General features: G+C 47.8%; 1 protein-coding gene and 1 long non-coding RNA gene across 3 annotated transcripts in view; both read left to right on the top strand.

The window, feature by feature from the left end:
- Nucleotides 1–1,032: 1,032 nt before the first annotated feature.
- LOC135532989 (uncharacterized) overlaps nucleotides 1,033–16,726 on the top strand; it is a 46,404-nt gene continuing 30,710 nt past the window's right edge. Inside the window, 13 exon segments of the mRNA XM_064960400.1 lie at nucleotides 1,033–1,216; nucleotides 3,498–3,844; nucleotides 4,047–4,280; nucleotides 4,522–4,629; nucleotides 4,674–5,336; nucleotides 5,560–5,917; nucleotides 6,869–6,908; nucleotides 7,279–7,456; nucleotides 8,018–8,149; nucleotides 9,138–9,176; nucleotides 9,395–9,775; nucleotides 9,837–10,017; nucleotides 14,778–15,019. Coding sequence (XP_064816472.1) covers nucleotides 3,500–3,844; nucleotides 4,047–4,280; nucleotides 4,522–4,629; nucleotides 4,674–5,336; nucleotides 5,560–5,917; nucleotides 6,869–6,908; nucleotides 7,279–7,456; nucleotides 8,018–8,149; nucleotides 9,138–9,176; nucleotides 9,395–9,775; nucleotides 9,837–10,017; nucleotides 14,778–15,019 — 2,901 coding nt within the window. The 5' untranslated portion in view covers nucleotides 1,033–1,216; nucleotides 3,498–3,499.
- On the top strand, nucleotides 5,926–6,737 carry LOC135532992 (uncharacterized). 2 transcript variants are annotated; one of them, XR_010454424.1, is made up of 3 exons: nucleotides 5,926–6,274; nucleotides 6,452–6,517; nucleotides 6,689–6,737. It is a non-coding gene; the product is annotated as an uncharacterized LOC135532992 (long non-coding RNA). The 2 variants fall into 2 exon arrangements; XR_010454423.1 differs by lacking the exon at nucleotides 6,689–6,737 and adding an exon at nucleotides 6,632–6,659.

Genomic DNA, 16,726 nt, shown 5'->3' with positions numbered 1-16,726 from the left:
CATGAGGACCGCCACAGGAAAGGAAGACTGAGTTACCTCTGCTGCAGAGGATAAGTTCATTAGAGTTACCAGCCTCAGAAACTGCAGTGCAAATAAATGCTTCAGAGTTCAATTAACAGACACATAATATCAACTGTTCAGAAGAGACTGTCTATCAAGGCCTTCATGGTTGAATTGCTGAGAAGGGAAACCATTAAAGGACACCAATAAGAAGAGACTTGATTGGGCCAAGAAACACGAGCAATGGACATTAGACCGGGTGGAAACATGTCCTTTGGTCTGATGAGTCCAAATGTGAGATTTTTGGTGTCTTTGTGAGACCAGAGTAGGTGAACGGATGATCTCTGCATGTGGTTCCCACCGTACAACAGGACAATGACCGTGAACACACCTCCAGGCTGTGTAAGGGCTATTTGACCAAGAAGGAGATGGAGGTGCTGCATCAGATGACCTGACCTCCACAAATCACCCAAACTCAACCAACTGAGATGGTTTGGAATACAGAGTGAAGAAAAAGCAGCCAACAAATGCTCAGCATATGTGGGAACTCCTTCAAGACTGTTGGAAAAGCATTCCTCATGAAGTCGTTGAGAGAATGCCAAGAGTGCAAAGCTGTCATCAAGGCAAAGGGTGGCTTTCATGTTTTGATCATTAAACACTTTTTTGGTTACTACATGACTCTGTATGTGTTATTTGTGGTGATGATGTCCACTATTATTCTACATTGTAGAAAATAGTAAAAATAAAGAAAACCTCTTGAATGAGAAGGTGTCAAACTTTTGACTGGTACTCTAGATTGGTTCCACTCTCTCCAGCGCAGGCTATTGCCACCCATGTAACCCCTCATTGGCTGGTGAACATTTGGCGTGAGTGTCACTGTTTACCAGCCTCTCCACGGAATACCTGGTGGCCTCTGAACAATAGAGCCAGAGAATGTTGATGTGTACCAGCGTGCGTGTGACCGAGAAAAGGAGGGTGCACTAGGTAGACCGGTGACTCACTTAACACAGACACTTAATCCATGTCGTTTGGCCGTATTTAGAGGTTGATGAGGAAGGATAGGTGTTGCCATAACAGACTGATAGAGGTGAGGAGGGTTACACAGGAGAGACAAGCCGGTTCAGAGCGACTGGGTTCATCGGAGAGAAGGAAGGAGAAGACACACAGGGATACAGACAGAAAACCCAGCAACCCGTTCCAACAAACTCCTACCTGGGTAAGGGGGATGCCTCAGTAGATTTAGGTGGTTGATGTGTCTACCGTGTATGTCAGCCAGGAGGGTGATGTGTCTACCGTGTATGTCAGCCAGGAGGGTGATGTGTCTACCGTGTATGTCAGCCAGGAGGGTGATGTGTCTACCGTGTATGTCAGCCAGGAGGGTGATGTGTCTACCGTGTATGTCAGCCAGGAGGGTTCTTAAAACGGAACATATCATAGACTAAGGTATTTAAAAGCCTTGAATTTCTTCATATTTCACATGATCTAATCTAAATCAAAGACGCCTGTGAAAGTGAAGCTGTTGCTACAGTACTGTTTCTCCTACAGCTCGCGGAGGTCTTCATTTGACCTCAACACCTGATGCAATGCCACCCCGCCATGTGTAGGCAGTAAACGATATGGTTGTTTAAACTGATCATAATGCACAGGATCAGGTCTGTTCCAGTTTTGCTGCTAGGAGAACAGGAGTGTTAAGAGTTGACAGGACATGGTCGTCTGTGGTTAGAAACACGGGATAGAAACAACAGGTTGTCAGGGCGTATCTAACTGAAGTAGATCTACATATGCTGTATATGTTGTACTGTTTGTGCGGCTTTTATGTTCTGGTGCTATGAGTTTGCAGTGTACATTGTGTGTTTGAGTATTACTCCACACGTTGTTCTGAACAGAATGTAGTTGGACAGGCCTGGCAGGGGTATGTCGTTGGACAGGCCTGGCAGGCGTGTGGGGGTGTGGCTAGAAATTGGTCACCCGTGCACATGATGCATACACACACACACAAGGAAAGAGAGATGGGGAGAGAATAGAGGAGGAGGGAAAGTTTGACAATACACAGGCAGATCAGTGAACACAGACAGTACCTCACCTGTAACTTGAATCTTTGCATCTCTGATACACACATTCCAATTGAAAGATAGATACACACACACCAGACACACTGCTTCAAAGGTGTTCACTGACAGGAAGCATTTATATGGAACACCTCTTCTGGATTATCCTTGGAATTATAATTGCCACAGGATGACTGACCTATAGGTTAGATGATAAGACAAGAGGCAACCCAGCCCACAGGATGACTGACCTAGGTTAGATGATAAGACAAGAGGCAACCCAGCCCACAGGATGACTGACCTATAGGTTAGATGATAAGACAAGAGGCAACCCAGCCCACAGGATGACTGACCTATAGGTTAGATGATAAGACAAGAGGCAACCCAGCCCACAGGATGACTGACCTATAGGTTAGATGATAAGACAAGAGGCAACCCAGCCCACAGGATGACTGACCTAGGTTAGATGATAAGACAAGAGGCAACCCAGCCCACAGGATGACTGACCTATAGGTTAGACGATAAGACAAGAGGCAACCCAGCCCACAGGATGACTGACCTATAGGTTAGATGATAAGACAAGAGGCAACCCAGCCCACAGGATGACTGACCTATAGGTTAGATGATAAGACAAGAGGCAACCCAGCCCACAGGATGACTGACCTAGGTTAGATGATAAGACAAGAGGCAACCCAGCCCACAGGATGACTGACCTATAGGTTAGATGATAAGACAAGAGGAAACCCAGCCCACAGGATGACTGACCTATAGGTTAGATGATAAGACAAGAGGAAACCCAGCCCACAGGATGACTGACCTATAGGTGAGATGATAAGACAAGAGGCAACCCAGCCCACAGGATGACTGACCTATAGGTGAGATGATAAGACAAGAGGCAACCCAGCCCACAGGATGACTGACCTATAGGTGAGATGATAAGACAAGAGGCAACCCAGCCCACAGGATGACTGACCTATAGGTGAGATGATAAGACAAGAGGCAACCCAGCCCACATTTCCAGTTGAACATTCAGGTGTGTTAATCATGGCAGTTAGACAGACTGGGTGTGAGAGAGAAGCCTGCGGCTACACACAAAGACACACCCTTACATGTTATTCCCACGCTGATTTTTTTTATTTTATTTACCTTTATTTTACTAGGCAAGTCAGTTAAGAACAAATTCTTATTTTCAATGACGGCCTAGGAACAGTGGGTTAACTGCCTGTTCAGGGGCAGAATGACAGATTTTGTACCTTGTCAGCTCGGGGATTTGAACTTGCAACCTTTCGGTTACTAGTCCAATGGTCTAACCACTAGGCTACACTGCCGCCCCAACTAGTGGTATGGAGAACAAAGTAATTTATTCACGCGAATGAACATCTTCTTGACCATCAGGCATACTGTAAGTATACCTCTTCAGTATCTGTAACCAATCTCTCTCTCTTTCAGCTATGACTGACGTCCTCCCCGGCAGCCATGCCAGAGCTCCAGAGCCAGAGCTCCGCCTGGTCCTCCTCGGGACCATCGGCTGTGGCAAGACCCTGTCAGGAGACACCCTCCTGGGCCAGTCCTCCTCCGGCCCTCCTTCCTCCGCTGGTTCTTCCCCCAGGCTTTGCCAGCTGAGGCCTGGGGCCTCCGAGGGCCGGAGGTTGACTGTGGTGGAGGCCCCTCGCTGGTACTGGAGCGGGGGCCACATGGAGGCTGGCGTGAGGAAGGAGACAGAGAGGGCACTTGAGCTGGCTGCCCCGGGGCCACACGCCTTCCTGCTGCTGGTTCCTGTCGGCCAGTTCACCGAGGTGGGTCGAATAGTTCTCTAATCATTCAGAGAAGTTCTATGTTTCTTTGTTATTGCGTCTCTGGTGTTTTGTCATGTAGTTTTACTATGGTGTTGTGAGTCCTGAACAGTCTCTATGTTCTGTGTTATTTCCTTCTGTTTGACTTAATGATGCACATTGTGCTTATGAATACCATGTATTTGCATCGTTCTAATTGATCCAGGTGGAGCACAGAGTGCCCGCTGAGCTGGAGGAGGTGTTTGGGGAGGGGGTGTTGAAACACACCCTGGTGCTGTTCACCTGTGGAGACTACCTGATGGGCCAGGGGGTGGGGCAGTACCTGGAGGGAGAGGACCCTGGGCTCAGGGAGGTGATTGACAGGTGTGGGGGCCAATACCACGTCCTCAACAACCGCCGACCGCAGGACAGGGAGCAGGTCAGAGAGCTGCTGGAGAAGGTAACCATGACAACCATTCCATCTTATAATGATAGTGATGACAGTGGATCCAATTGATGTAGTGCCCGTATGTGCTCTATGTGCTTCTACTGTCAATTTGTAGGACCAACCCACTTTATTGACACATCACTTTATTGACACATCACTTTCAAATACTTTATTACTATGTCCACGGAATGTTGCAAATACGTATAACCACCCTGTTGTTATTTTATATTTGAGGCACTGTGCTTTATTTCAGGTGGAGAACATGGTACAAAAGAACAGAGGATGCTACATACGACAAAACACCCTGCAGAGAGAGATGGAAGAACAAGCGAGGGGGAGAGAGAGGGAACTGAAGGAGAAGGTGGAAGAACAAGCGAGGGGAGAGAGAGGGAACTGAAGGAGAAGGTGGAAGAACAAGCGAGGGAGAGAGAGAGAGAACTGAAGGAGAAGGTGGAAGAACAAGCGAGGGGGAGAGAGAGGGAACTGAAGGAGAAGGTGGAAGAACAAGCGAGGGGGAGAGAGAGGGAACTGAAGGAGAAGGTGGAAGAACAAGCGAGGGGGAGAGAGAGGGAACTGAAGGAGAAGGTGGAAGAACAAGCGAGGGAGAGAGAGAGGGAACTGAAGGAGAAGGTGGAAGAACAAGCGAGGGAGAGAGAGAGAGAACTGAAGGAGAAGGTGGAAGAACAAGCGAGGGGGAGAGAGAGGGAACTGAAGAGGTACAAAGTGAAGGAGGAGAAAGAGACTGTGCTGGAATCTAGACACGTCACAAACACAGAGACACGCAGATATTGTGGAAGCCAGAAAAGTGAGGTTCCACCTAACTCTGCTATAGAGAGGAGAAGAGAGGAAGAGAGGGAAGAGATCAAGCGAGGGGAAGAGAGTGAGGAGATGGAAAACTGGAAGGAAGAGATGGAGAAGATAAAGAAAGAGAGGGATGAGATAATGAAGAGCAGGAAAGAGAAGGAAGAGACGGAGAGAAAAATAGAGGAAGAGTGGGAGAAGAGAAGAAAAGATGAGATGGAGAAGAGATGGAAGAGAAGGGGGAGAGAGAGGGAACTGAAGGAGAAGGTGGAAGAACAAGTGAGGGGAGAGAGAGAGAACTGAAGGAGAAGGTGGAAGAACAAGCGAGGGGGAGAGAGAGAGAACTGAAGGAGAAGGTGGAAGAACAAGCGAGGGGAGAGAGAGGGAACTGAAGGAGAAGGTGGAAGAACAAGCGAGGGGGAGAGAGAGAGAACTGAAGGAGAAGGTGGAAGAACAAGCAAGGGGGAGAGAGAGGGAACTGAAGGAGAAGGTGGAAGAACAAGCGAGGGGGAGAGAGAGGGAACTGAAGGAGAAGGTGGAAGAACAAGCGAGGGGGAGAGAGAGAGAACTGAAGGAGAAGGTGGAAGAACAAGCAAGGGGGAGAGAGAGGGAACTGAAGGAGAAGGTGGAAGAACAAGAGAGGGAGAGAGAGAGAGAACTGAAGGAGAAGGTGGAAGAACAAGCGAGGGGGAGAGAGAGGGAACTGAAGGAGAAGGTGGAAGAACAAGCGAGGGGGAGAGAGAGGGAACTGAAGGAGAAGGTGGAAGAACAAGCGAGGGAGAGAGAGAGAACTGAAGGAGAAGGTGGAAGAACAAGCAAGGGGGAGAGAGAGGGAACTGAAGGAGAAGGTGGAAGAACAAGCGAGGGGAGAGAGAGAGAACTGGAATCTAGACACGTCACCAACACAGAGACACGCAGATATTGGGGAAACAGGAAAAGAGAAGTTCCACCTAACTCTGCTATAGAGAGGAGAAGAGAGGAAGAGAGGGAAGAGATCAAGAGGAGAAGGGAAGAGATGGAGAGGAAAAGAGAAGAAGAGATTGAGAGGAGAAGGGAAGGGGGGGAAGATATGGAAGAGAAAGTGACTGTGAAACCCTTGGTTAACTGTCTTCAATCAACACCAACACAACAGCAGCAGCCAACAGAGCCCCAGAATGGTGGTCCAGCACTGTTCACAAGGATCCCTAGTTTCCATCTGACTGAAGGTAAAGACCCATTTTGTATGGAAACTGTCCGCTCGTCACACTTCGGTATGGATATATATGTCCATTACTCAAACCAAGCTCAAACAAACTACTTTGACACTGAAAGTAATGTGTGGTGATGAAGGGTTGTTCACGAGACTGTGTTCCTCTGTTGTAATTCTATCTTTTTGTCTCTAGAGGGCGCTATACTCTCACAGCTGTCCGAACTCGAAGCAAAACCAGCCCAGAAAGTTGTTAATACCTGTAAGTCACATACTTCTCAGTGTAACACAACAATGTCAATTGTAGTGTTCTTTAACTTTTCCCCATTTCATCTAAATGTGAGAAAGATCTAAAAATACTGTCTGTCCTTGTCAGTCTGCCACAGAATCAACAGCATTGGAGGGATCTAAACATAGTGTCTGTCCTTGTCAGTCTGCCACAGAATCAACAGCATTGGAGAGAAGACAACCACCTCCCTTCCTCCTCCCCTCCCAGTCAGTTGCGTGTGGTTCTGCTGGGTAGGTCAGGGTCAGGGAAAAAGTGCAGGGTAATATCATACTGGGTCGGGAGGAGTTTGTGTCTCGTCCAGACATTATCACAGCCGTCACTCAGGACTGTCAGAAGAGCAGGGCCCTCTGCCGCTGGGAGACGGGTTAGTGATTGATTAATCGTTATTACAGCTTTATTGGGTTTCTATTTTCTTAATCATTGAATAATATGAGGTCTATTGACTTCTATTGAGGTCTATTGACTTCTATTGAGGTCTTTGACTTCTATTGAGGTCTATCTGCAGTTTGACTTGTTTCAAAACTGAAACCCATCAAGTATTATGTCTAAGAATGTTATAGTGTTAATGACTGTAAACACTTTCACAGTAAATGGGGAGGGTCAAGTTGACCTTTTTGCTTCAGTAAAATCAATATAGTAGTGACCTCAAATGACGAGCTACATGCCAGTAATTTCAGACCTCAACAAATCCTCTTCTCCTTTCCTTTCTCCTTTATCCTCCCTCTAACCTCCAGGTGGCAGTGGTGGACACTCCAGACTGGTTCCGCCTCCGAGCACCCTCCCGATGTGGTCCGTTCCCAGCTGTCATCCTGTGTGGCCCTCTCGGCCCCTGGCCCCCACGCCTTCATCCTCTGTGTCCCCGTAGACCAACCAGCCCAGGCAGAGCTACAGGCTCTAGGGGCCCTAGAGAAAGTCTTTGGTCCCGGGCGGTCCGACCCACACCCTGGTCCTCTTCACTCACTCCGATCGGTTGAAGGAGGGCGGGAAAGTGGGAGTGGATGGAGTGGAGAAGTATATCTCCAGCCAGAGGAGAGATTTGTTAGAGTTGGTTAAACGATGTGGGGATCGGTATCATGTGATGGAGAGAGGGGAGCGGAGGAGAAGAGGAGGAGGAGAGGAAGAGGAGGAGTGTGGGGGAGTTATTGGAGAAGGTGGAGCAGACGGTGAGAGAGGGAGGGAGGAGAGTGTTTCTCCTGTCCACTCTTCCAGGAGGCGGAGGATAGGGTGAGACAGAGACAGGAGGGATAGTGAGGGAGAGGAGGGGAAGAGGAGAGGAGGTGAAGAGACAAGCACTTCATTCCTACTCCATGCAGCCCTTGAGAGAGACAGAGGAAGATGTGGATGAGGAGGAGAAACGAGAGAACGAGAGAGGAGGCGGAGAAGAGTGTGAGCGCCCTGGAATTGGAAAATCTTCCTTCGCTCTCATCCTCTTCTGCATGGTATTCGTCACTCCTTCGCTCGGTGTGGGAGAAGGTGGGGGCGGGAGCGAGTAAGGTCCCCAAGCTGACGGCTGGAGGTGCGCTGCTGGGTGGGGTGGTGGGTGTGTTCTTTGGAGGGCCCATAGGGGGAGCTATAGGGGCCACTGCTGGATCTGTGGTCACTGAGGTGGGGAGAAGGAGGTTTAGCCAGACAAAGAACTCAGCAGAAGAGACAGATGCCACAGGGAGAATAGAAGGAGAAATCTTGGACAAGGTGTTGAAAACAGAGTGAGAGAGTCAGATCCACACACATTGATATGGATGTACAGTACAGCATTTTATGAGAGATTATTTGATAGGTTTCTATCTATGATATATATCCACCTGTGACCGCGCAGACGTTGTATATATCTGTGATTATAAACTGGGTTGTTCCAGCCCTGAATGATGATTGGCTGACAGCTGTGGTATATCAGGCCATATACCATGGGTATGACAAACATGTATTTTTCCTGCTCTAATTACGTTGGTAACCAGTTGATAATAGCAATAAGGCACCTCGGGGTTTGTGGTATGTAATAATATACCATGGCTATATACCACGCTAAGTGTCAAGTTTCTAAGAACAGCTTCCTTAGCCGTATATTTTCCATATACCACACCCCCTCGGGCCTTATTACTTAAACATAATGTTGGTAATATTGTATATCTGTGAACATAATGTTGGTAACATTGTACAACATATACTGATGTGTAAGTTGTTTTGCGTGCAAATACCGGTTCTCATTGACTACTTCAATGTTTTGTTGTATTTCTTTTCCAGCTATTACAATTATGACTTGTTAAATAACTCACATGTGCTACGTCATTATTATTCAAATTACATTCAACATGGTTTCTTTAAATGTTAAACTACTATTGTGCATATAGTTAATCCGTTTATTAATGCTAATAAAACACATTGCATGATAATATCATTCAGTTGGGTTTGAAGGCCTACAATATGTAAAGTTGGTCCTGCAATATGTAATAAAACCCAGAGGGGAGGCAGAATGTCCCAGACTGCTTTGCCTCACCCTCCAGGCCTCTTGTATCAGTAGGACTGGATAGAGCAGGTCTAGGACACCACCTCCTACCACACCAACCACCTCTCCTCTGTGTGATCTGATCCTCAGGGGCCCTTAGTTCACTCCTACAAGCTCTCACAGTCTCACGTCAGAATTAGACGTTCATCCATGTTTCTCAAACGTGACATTTGAAAGTGTTTGGAGGTTGGAGTTTAGGTGTTAACTCCAAATGCTTAAGGTTAGGCATTCATCCTGAATGGTTCATGCAATGATTAAGGTTTGGCATAGGCTTAAAACAAAATATCAAAAACAACTTTATATCACTGGATTCGGAACATGCAACCTTTGACCCTTTGGAACCACAGGCAGATGCTTATGCTCATCTACAATGCCCTAGAAAAGCCAAAACCTACTTTACGGTAACAGCTGTTGGCCTGCACGGAGGGAGCCGGCCGTGGAGCGCACCACTGTTGGCCTGCACGGAGGGAGCCGTTGGCCTGCCGGAGGCCGGCCGTGGACCCGAGCACCACTGTTGGCCTGCACGGAGGGAGCCGTCAGTGGAGCGCACCACTGTTGGCCTGCACGGAGGGAGCCGTCGTGGAGAGCACCACTGTTGGCCTGCACTGAGGGAGCCGGCCGTGGAGAGCACCACAGTTGGCCTGCACGGAGGGAGCCCCTGCCGTGGAGCCGGCCGTGGAGAGCACCAGTTGGCCTGCACGGGGGAGCCTGCCGTGGAGCACTTCACTGTTGGCCTGCACTGAGGGAGCCGGCCGTGGAGAGCACCACTGTTGGCCTGCACTGAGGGAGCTGGCCGTGGAGAGCACCACTGTTGGCCTGCACGGAGGGAGCCCTGCCGGAGGAGCCGACGGTGGAGCGCACCACTGTTGGCCTGCACGGAGGGAGCCGGCCGTGGAGCGCACCACTGTTGGCCTGCACGGAGGGAGCCAGGGCCAGGTTGACACGTCAGAGATGGAGGCTAGAGGCAGAGGCAATAGGGTTATGTAACCAGTCCTTCCTGTTGTGTCAGAACGACCGGGTGTGGTGGGGGGTCTGAGAGAGAAAGGGAGAGGGAACGAGGGCCTTTGTGGCTGATTTTCTCTTATTTCTGCCTCTTTTTTTCGCCCTTTCCTCTCTCCCCCTCTTCCATGCATGTAGCGGTTGATTGCACCACAGTATCCCCATCAGGCAACTTAATGGCTGTAGATGAGACAGCACTAACTGTCGAGCCATTTTCCTGGCCACCTGATAGCTGGAGACACGCAGCCCACCTGGGGGAAAGGGTTGAGGGGGACACCAACTAGGGATGGGGAGATATCGTCAACATTTTTGACAGTATGATGGCATTTGACAGTATTTTATGTTTTTTTATAATAAAAGTTCTAAATATGCTTCATGAGGAGTGCAGGACCGTAGGGAGGGTGGCAACAAATACATTCTAGGTGGTTTCAATAGGCTCTCTCTTCTGATTGCTTTATACTGTTCAATCAAACTTCATCCTAACATTATTTTCAGCATTTTCATCCATTTCTGCACACTTTTATCATTCACCTCGTGTTATCATCTCTCCTCGCCATCTCTTTATTATCCCTCGCCGTATTCACTTTATTATCTCTCCTCGCGTACCACTTTATTATCTCTCCTCGCGTACCACTTTATTATCTCTCCTCGCCATACCACTTTATTATCTCTCCTCGCCGTACCACTTTATTATCTCTTCCGTACCACTTTATTATCTCTCTCGCCGTACCACTTTATTATCTTTCTCGCCGTACCACCTTTGTTTTGTCTTTGTATGCCTCTATGTTGTGAAAAAGTTACTTTTTCTTTATCAGAATAATTATTCTACTAGGTTTCCATAACTAGGTTTCCATAACTAGGTTTCCATCCAATATGCACATTTTCCCACTAGTGGTGTGTTTCCACCAAACTGACTTGTTGAGGATAAAAATCAGTGCGTGATGCACAAAAACATTTATTTTTCAGGTTCAGGTTTCATGTACTGAATAAAAATTTAAACTTCAATGTGTTTCCATCGCTTTTTCAACTCCGATAGTTGTGACACAAAAACAGTTGCATTAAATAGCATATGTGCCTACTCTGGTGGTGCGCGCCAGCCAACAACAGCTATACAGTGCAGGTAATGCAGGCTGTGCAGGTAGGCTAGTCTACATGATGAGATTATTATGGCTAAGAGAGAGAATATTTTGTCAAACAGCAGTCAAGCATCAATCATCATGTCACCAGAATAAAGGTGTATCAAGAGGACCACACATCATATCATCGTGTGACTCCAAGTTTACCTCCATATGATGGTCATTATATCGATATTTGCGCATAAAGGCATTTCCACCGCCATTTCACGCATAATACATTTTACTGACACAAATAGATCCCACCATTTCAACTAAAAAATTATCTGTCAGCATTTACAAAATTGTAGCTAAACGTCCTGTTTCACAGCTGTCATGATTTTACCACCTCACCCTCCACCCACCACCACCACCACCACCACCACCCTCACCCTCCACCCCCCCAACCCCTTACCCCACCACCACCCCTTACCCTCTCCCCCACCACCACCACCCCTTACCCCACCACCACCCCTTACCCTCTCCCCACCACCACCACTCCTTACCCCCCCCAACACCACTACCACCACCTCTTACCCCCACCAACACCACTACCACCCCCTTACCCTCCACCCCCACCAACACCACTACCACCACCTCTTACCCTCCATTCCCCCCCCCCACCAACACCACTACCACCACCCCTTACCCTCTCCCCACCAACACCACCCCTACGGGAGGTTAAAGCGACCGCCACCTATTTTTTTCCACGTCCGGGATTCTCCCGGTACTGTCATCGGTCAGCTATGTCCCTTGGGGACATCAGCAGGGAGCATTTTCCACCTTTCTTATTTTACCACCACCCCTTACCCTCCGTCTCTCTGTCTCCCCTCACTCACCCCCACTCCCTCCACCACCACTGTCTCTGTCACCACTACTCTCCCTTCTCCACCCCCCCCCCTCACCAACACCCCTTATAAACCTGCCATGTAACCAACCAACCCAAGCAAACAACCATAAACAACAGGATTGAAACCATGTATTCCCCACCCCCACCACCAACATTTCCTACATGTAATGGATGACTGATTGAGTGCAGACCACCACCATTCTCTCCCCCAGAGTGGTATTCTAGGGGTAGTGTTAGGGTTCCCCCACCACCATGTGACCAACACCACTACCACCACTGGGCACCAACACCACTACCACCACCGTTGGTTCCACCCCCCACCAACAATGAAATGTTGAACCAACGTGGAATAGACTTTCCCCCACCAACACCACCTGTGCACAGTGGGTAGGGTTATGGGCTTTCCACGTGGGTTAGGTACTGTCATCGGTCAGCTGAGCTGTTGACAGGAAGCATTTTTCCACCTGTTTAGGGTTGAACCGGTAGCTGTGGACAGGAAGTTGGTGTTAGGGTTGAGCTGGGCTGTGTCAGGAAGTTGTCTGTTAGGGTTGAGTCTGGGATGGGACAGGAAGTTGGTGTTAGGGTTGAGCTGAGCTGTGGACAGGAAGTTGGTGTTAGGGTTGAGCTGGGATTTCCTAAAGGAAGTTGACTGTTGGGTTGAGACAAGGATGTGGACAGGAAGTTAGTGTTAGGGTTGAGCTGGGAGGTGGACACGGTTAGGGTTGAGCTGGGAAGTGGACATGAAGTTGGTGTTAGGGTTGAGCTGGGAGGTTGAGCTGGGAGGTGAGCTTGGGTTAGGTTGAGCTGGGAGGTGGACATGAAGTTGGTGTTAGGGTTGAGCTGGGATGTGGACAGGAAGTTGGTGTTAGGGTTGAGCTGGGATGTGGACAGGAAGTTGGTGTTAGGGTTGAGCTGGGAGGTGGACACGAAGTTGGTTTAGGGTTGAGCTGGGAGGTGGACACGAAGTTAGGTTTAGGGTTGAGCTGGGATGTGGACAGGAAGTTAGGGTTGAGCTGGGGAAGTGGACATGAAGTTGGTGTTAGGGTTGAGCTGGGATGTGGACAGGAAGTTGGTGTTAGGGTTGAGCTGGGATGTGGACATGAAGTTGGTGTTAGGGTTGAGCTGGGATGTGGACAGGAAGTTGGTGTTAGGGTTGAGCTGGGATGTGGACAGGAAGTTAGTGTTAGGGTTGAGCTGGGAGGTGGACAGGAAGTTGGTGTTAGGGTTGACATGAAGTTGGTGTTAGGGTTGAGCTGGGATGTGTGGACAGGAAGTTGGTGTTAGGGTTGAGCTGGGATGTGGACAGGAAGTTGGTGTTAGGGTTGAGCTGGGATGTGGACACAAAGTTAGGGTTAGGGTTGAACTGGGAGGTGGACAGGAAGTTAGGGTTGAGCTGGGATGTGGACAGGACAGTTGGTGTTAGGGTTGAGCTGGGAGGTGGACACAAAGTTAGGGTTAGGGTTGAACTGGGCTGTGGACATGAAGCTAGGGTTCATATTAATTAATTCATACTAGATAAATAAAAATACAAAATATTCTTATGTGCACTTTCTCACAACACACTTTTTATAGGATCACAAACCAACTTACAGCCATAAAATAAGCACAGTTGATTTTCTGAACACAAAAACACATCTTCACCCCTTCACACAACAATACTTTGCCAGCGACTACACTGTCTGTTTCTCAAACTGGACACAGCAGCGAAACAATTGTATGGGTTGAGAAATTGTGCTGATAACAGGGCTGCATGTATTCTGGAGTGCAATAAGAGGATGTTGAATAAGGAAGAGAGAACTAAAACACTCTTTATTTCGGTCAGCTAGCACGGTCAATGTCCCGTATGGCACCCTATTCTTACATAGTGCACTACTTTTGACCAGTAGTGCACTAAACAGGAAATAGTGTGCCATTTGGGACAACTGTGTCACAATGTTGTCCTCTAAGGGAGGGAGGGTGGGACCATCTTCTTCATCTGACTAAAGAAAGAAACTTAAAAATTGCCACATAAACTACTTGCTGAAGGTTACCGTCATTGATGTTTTTTGATGTCTCAAACTTCAGGAAGCAAAGCCATGAGGTCAACATGGCTCCTTCAGAGGTTTTAGGGCAACTGACACTGTGCTGACTGGATGTACAAACAGTCAAGCCTACATTTCCCAGGTAGCCCTATAGAAGCCTCAGTTCGGATGAAACAGCTTACGTTACCCAGAAAGCCTCAGTCCCACACTGCAGGACACAAAATCCAGACAGAGGGTCAGTCAAACAATACCACAACCTGCTACAAGAACTCAGAACTGACCTTGCAGATATACCATGTCATTGAAAGAACTACATCGATTCCAAAAGTCTCAAAGATTGCTGGTAGAATAGTAAGTATACTGTACATTTTTGTCCTTTCTGTCAGTTTGTCGATATGATTTACTACCAGGTATTCAATTTTGTCCTCTTTGTGATGTCACATGTCATGTCACCGCTGGTCTTTGGCAAGTGTCACCGCAGTCCTAATCTGACCTTTGACCTTTCCCGGAATGCCCCGCGGCACCACCTTTGAGCTCTTTAGCCCCGCCCCCCAGGTTCTCCTCACTGTCTGTGTTGCTATAGCAACTGGAGGTCGGGAGGTTGCCAAGGCGATGATCGATGAGTCTGTGGAGTCTCCTCTGTCGTGGTAGACCATAGTTGAAGAGGGAGTGTCACCCTGGAAAAGTGGGTGCATATCCTTGTTGTTCAGCCCCGCTTGGGCCCTCTCATCCTGGGTCTCCACCTCAGGCGGGCCCCTGGCTTTGTCTTGGGACTGGTCGTTGAGCAAGGTGACAAGGAAGTCGATGTACTTCATGGCCAGTCGGAGGATCTCATTCTTGGAGAGCTTCTTGTCTGGAGGGTGGGTGGGGATGAGCCTGCGGAGGTCTGAGAAGGCCCGTTGGACGTTCTGCTGGCGCCAGCGCTCCCGGCTGTTGGTGAACACACGCCGCCAGCTTCTGAGGAGGGGCCTGCTGGATGAGGATACACAGGCACAGTGCATTAAATACACATACCTACTAGTATGCACATGTACATACATGCAACTGAATATCAGGAAGGTGTTACTAATATTTGGTATACTCAGGAGGTTGGTGGCACCTTAATTGGGGAGGACGGGCTTGTGGTAATGACTGAGCGGAATCAGAGGACTGGTATCAAATCCATCACATACATAGTTTCCAGGATGCCATTCCATTTACTCCGTTCCGACCATTATCATTAGCTGTCCTCCCCTCTAGCAGCCTCCTGTGGTGTATGTACATACATACACTACATAAACTGTATCTCATTGATTTATCATATGCTGGTATTGGTCAGTAGTCCATGGACAGTCACACCAGTTTATCTTCTATTTACCATCACTGAGATCCAACTCATAGTGTGAGAGGACCGTCTCTTGATGCTTCTACTGGAAAAGATTCCATAGTTACCAGAGGGACCAAGATGAGAACTGAGAGAGAGAAGGAGAGAATCATATCAAATCTAATCTAATTTAACGGTCGCTACAAATACTTAACAGATGTTATTATGGTGTAGCGAATGCTTGTATTCCTAGCTCCAACAGTGCAGTAATATCTAACATACACAACACTACACAAGAATCTTGGAATTAAGAAATGTAGAAACATTAGGACAAGCAATGTTGGAGTCCGGAGTACAAATGTATATTTGCAATTGAAGTCGGAAGTTTACACACACTTAGGTTGGAGTTATTAAAACTAGTTTTTCAACCACTCCACAAATGTCTTGTTAACAAACTATAGTTTGGCAAGTTGGTTAGGACATCTACTTTGTGCATGACACAATTCCAGTGGGTCAGAAGTTTACATACACTAAGTTGACTGCCTTTAAACAGATTGGAAAATTCCCGAAAATTATGCCATGGCTTTAAAGCTTCTGATTGGCTCATTGACATAATCTGAGTCAATTGGAGGTGTACCTGTGGATGTATTTCAAGGCCTACCTTCAACCTCAGTGCCTCTTTGCTTGACATCATGGGAAAATCAAAAGAAATCAGCCAAGACATCAGAAAAAAAGGTAGACCTCCACAAGTCTGGTTCACCCTTGGGAGCAATTTCCAAACACCTGAAGGTACCACGTTCTGTACAAACAATAGTACGCAAGTATAAACACCATGGAACCATGCAGCCGTCATACCACTCAGGAAGGAGACGCGTTCTGTCTCCTAGAGATTAATGTAATTTTGTGCGAAAACTGCAAATCAATCCCAGAACAACAGCAAAGGACCTTGTGAAGATGCTGGAGGAAACAGGTACAAAAGTATCTATATCCACAGTAAAACGAGTCCTATATCGACATAACCTGAAAGGCCACTAAAGAAAACAGACTACGGTTTGCAACTGCACATGGGGACAAAGATCGTACTTTTTGGGGAAACGTCCTCTGGTCTGATGTAACAAAAATGGAACTGTTTGGCCATAATGACCATTGTTATGTTTGGAGTAAAAAGGCTTGCAAGATGAAGAACACCATCCCAACTGTGAAGCACGGGGGTGGCAGCATCATGTTGTGGGGGTGCTTTGCTGCAGGAGAGACTGGTGCACTTCACAAAATAGATGTCATCATGAGGCAGGGAAATTATGTGGATATATTGAAGCAACATCTCAAGACATCAGTCAGGAAGTTAAAGCTTGGTCGCAAATGGGTCTTCCAAATCGACAATGACTCCATGACCT

Source organism: Oncorhynchus masou, unplaced genomic scaffold (genome assembly GCF_036934945.1).
Source record: "Oncorhynchus masou masou isolate Uvic2021 unplaced genomic scaffold, UVic_Omas_1.1 unplaced_scaffold_2144, whole genome shotgun sequence".
NCBI lineage: Eukaryota > Metazoa > Chordata > Actinopteri > Salmoniformes > Salmonidae > Oncorhynchus > Oncorhynchus masou.
This window is presented reverse-complemented; position numbering and strand designations above follow the sequence as displayed.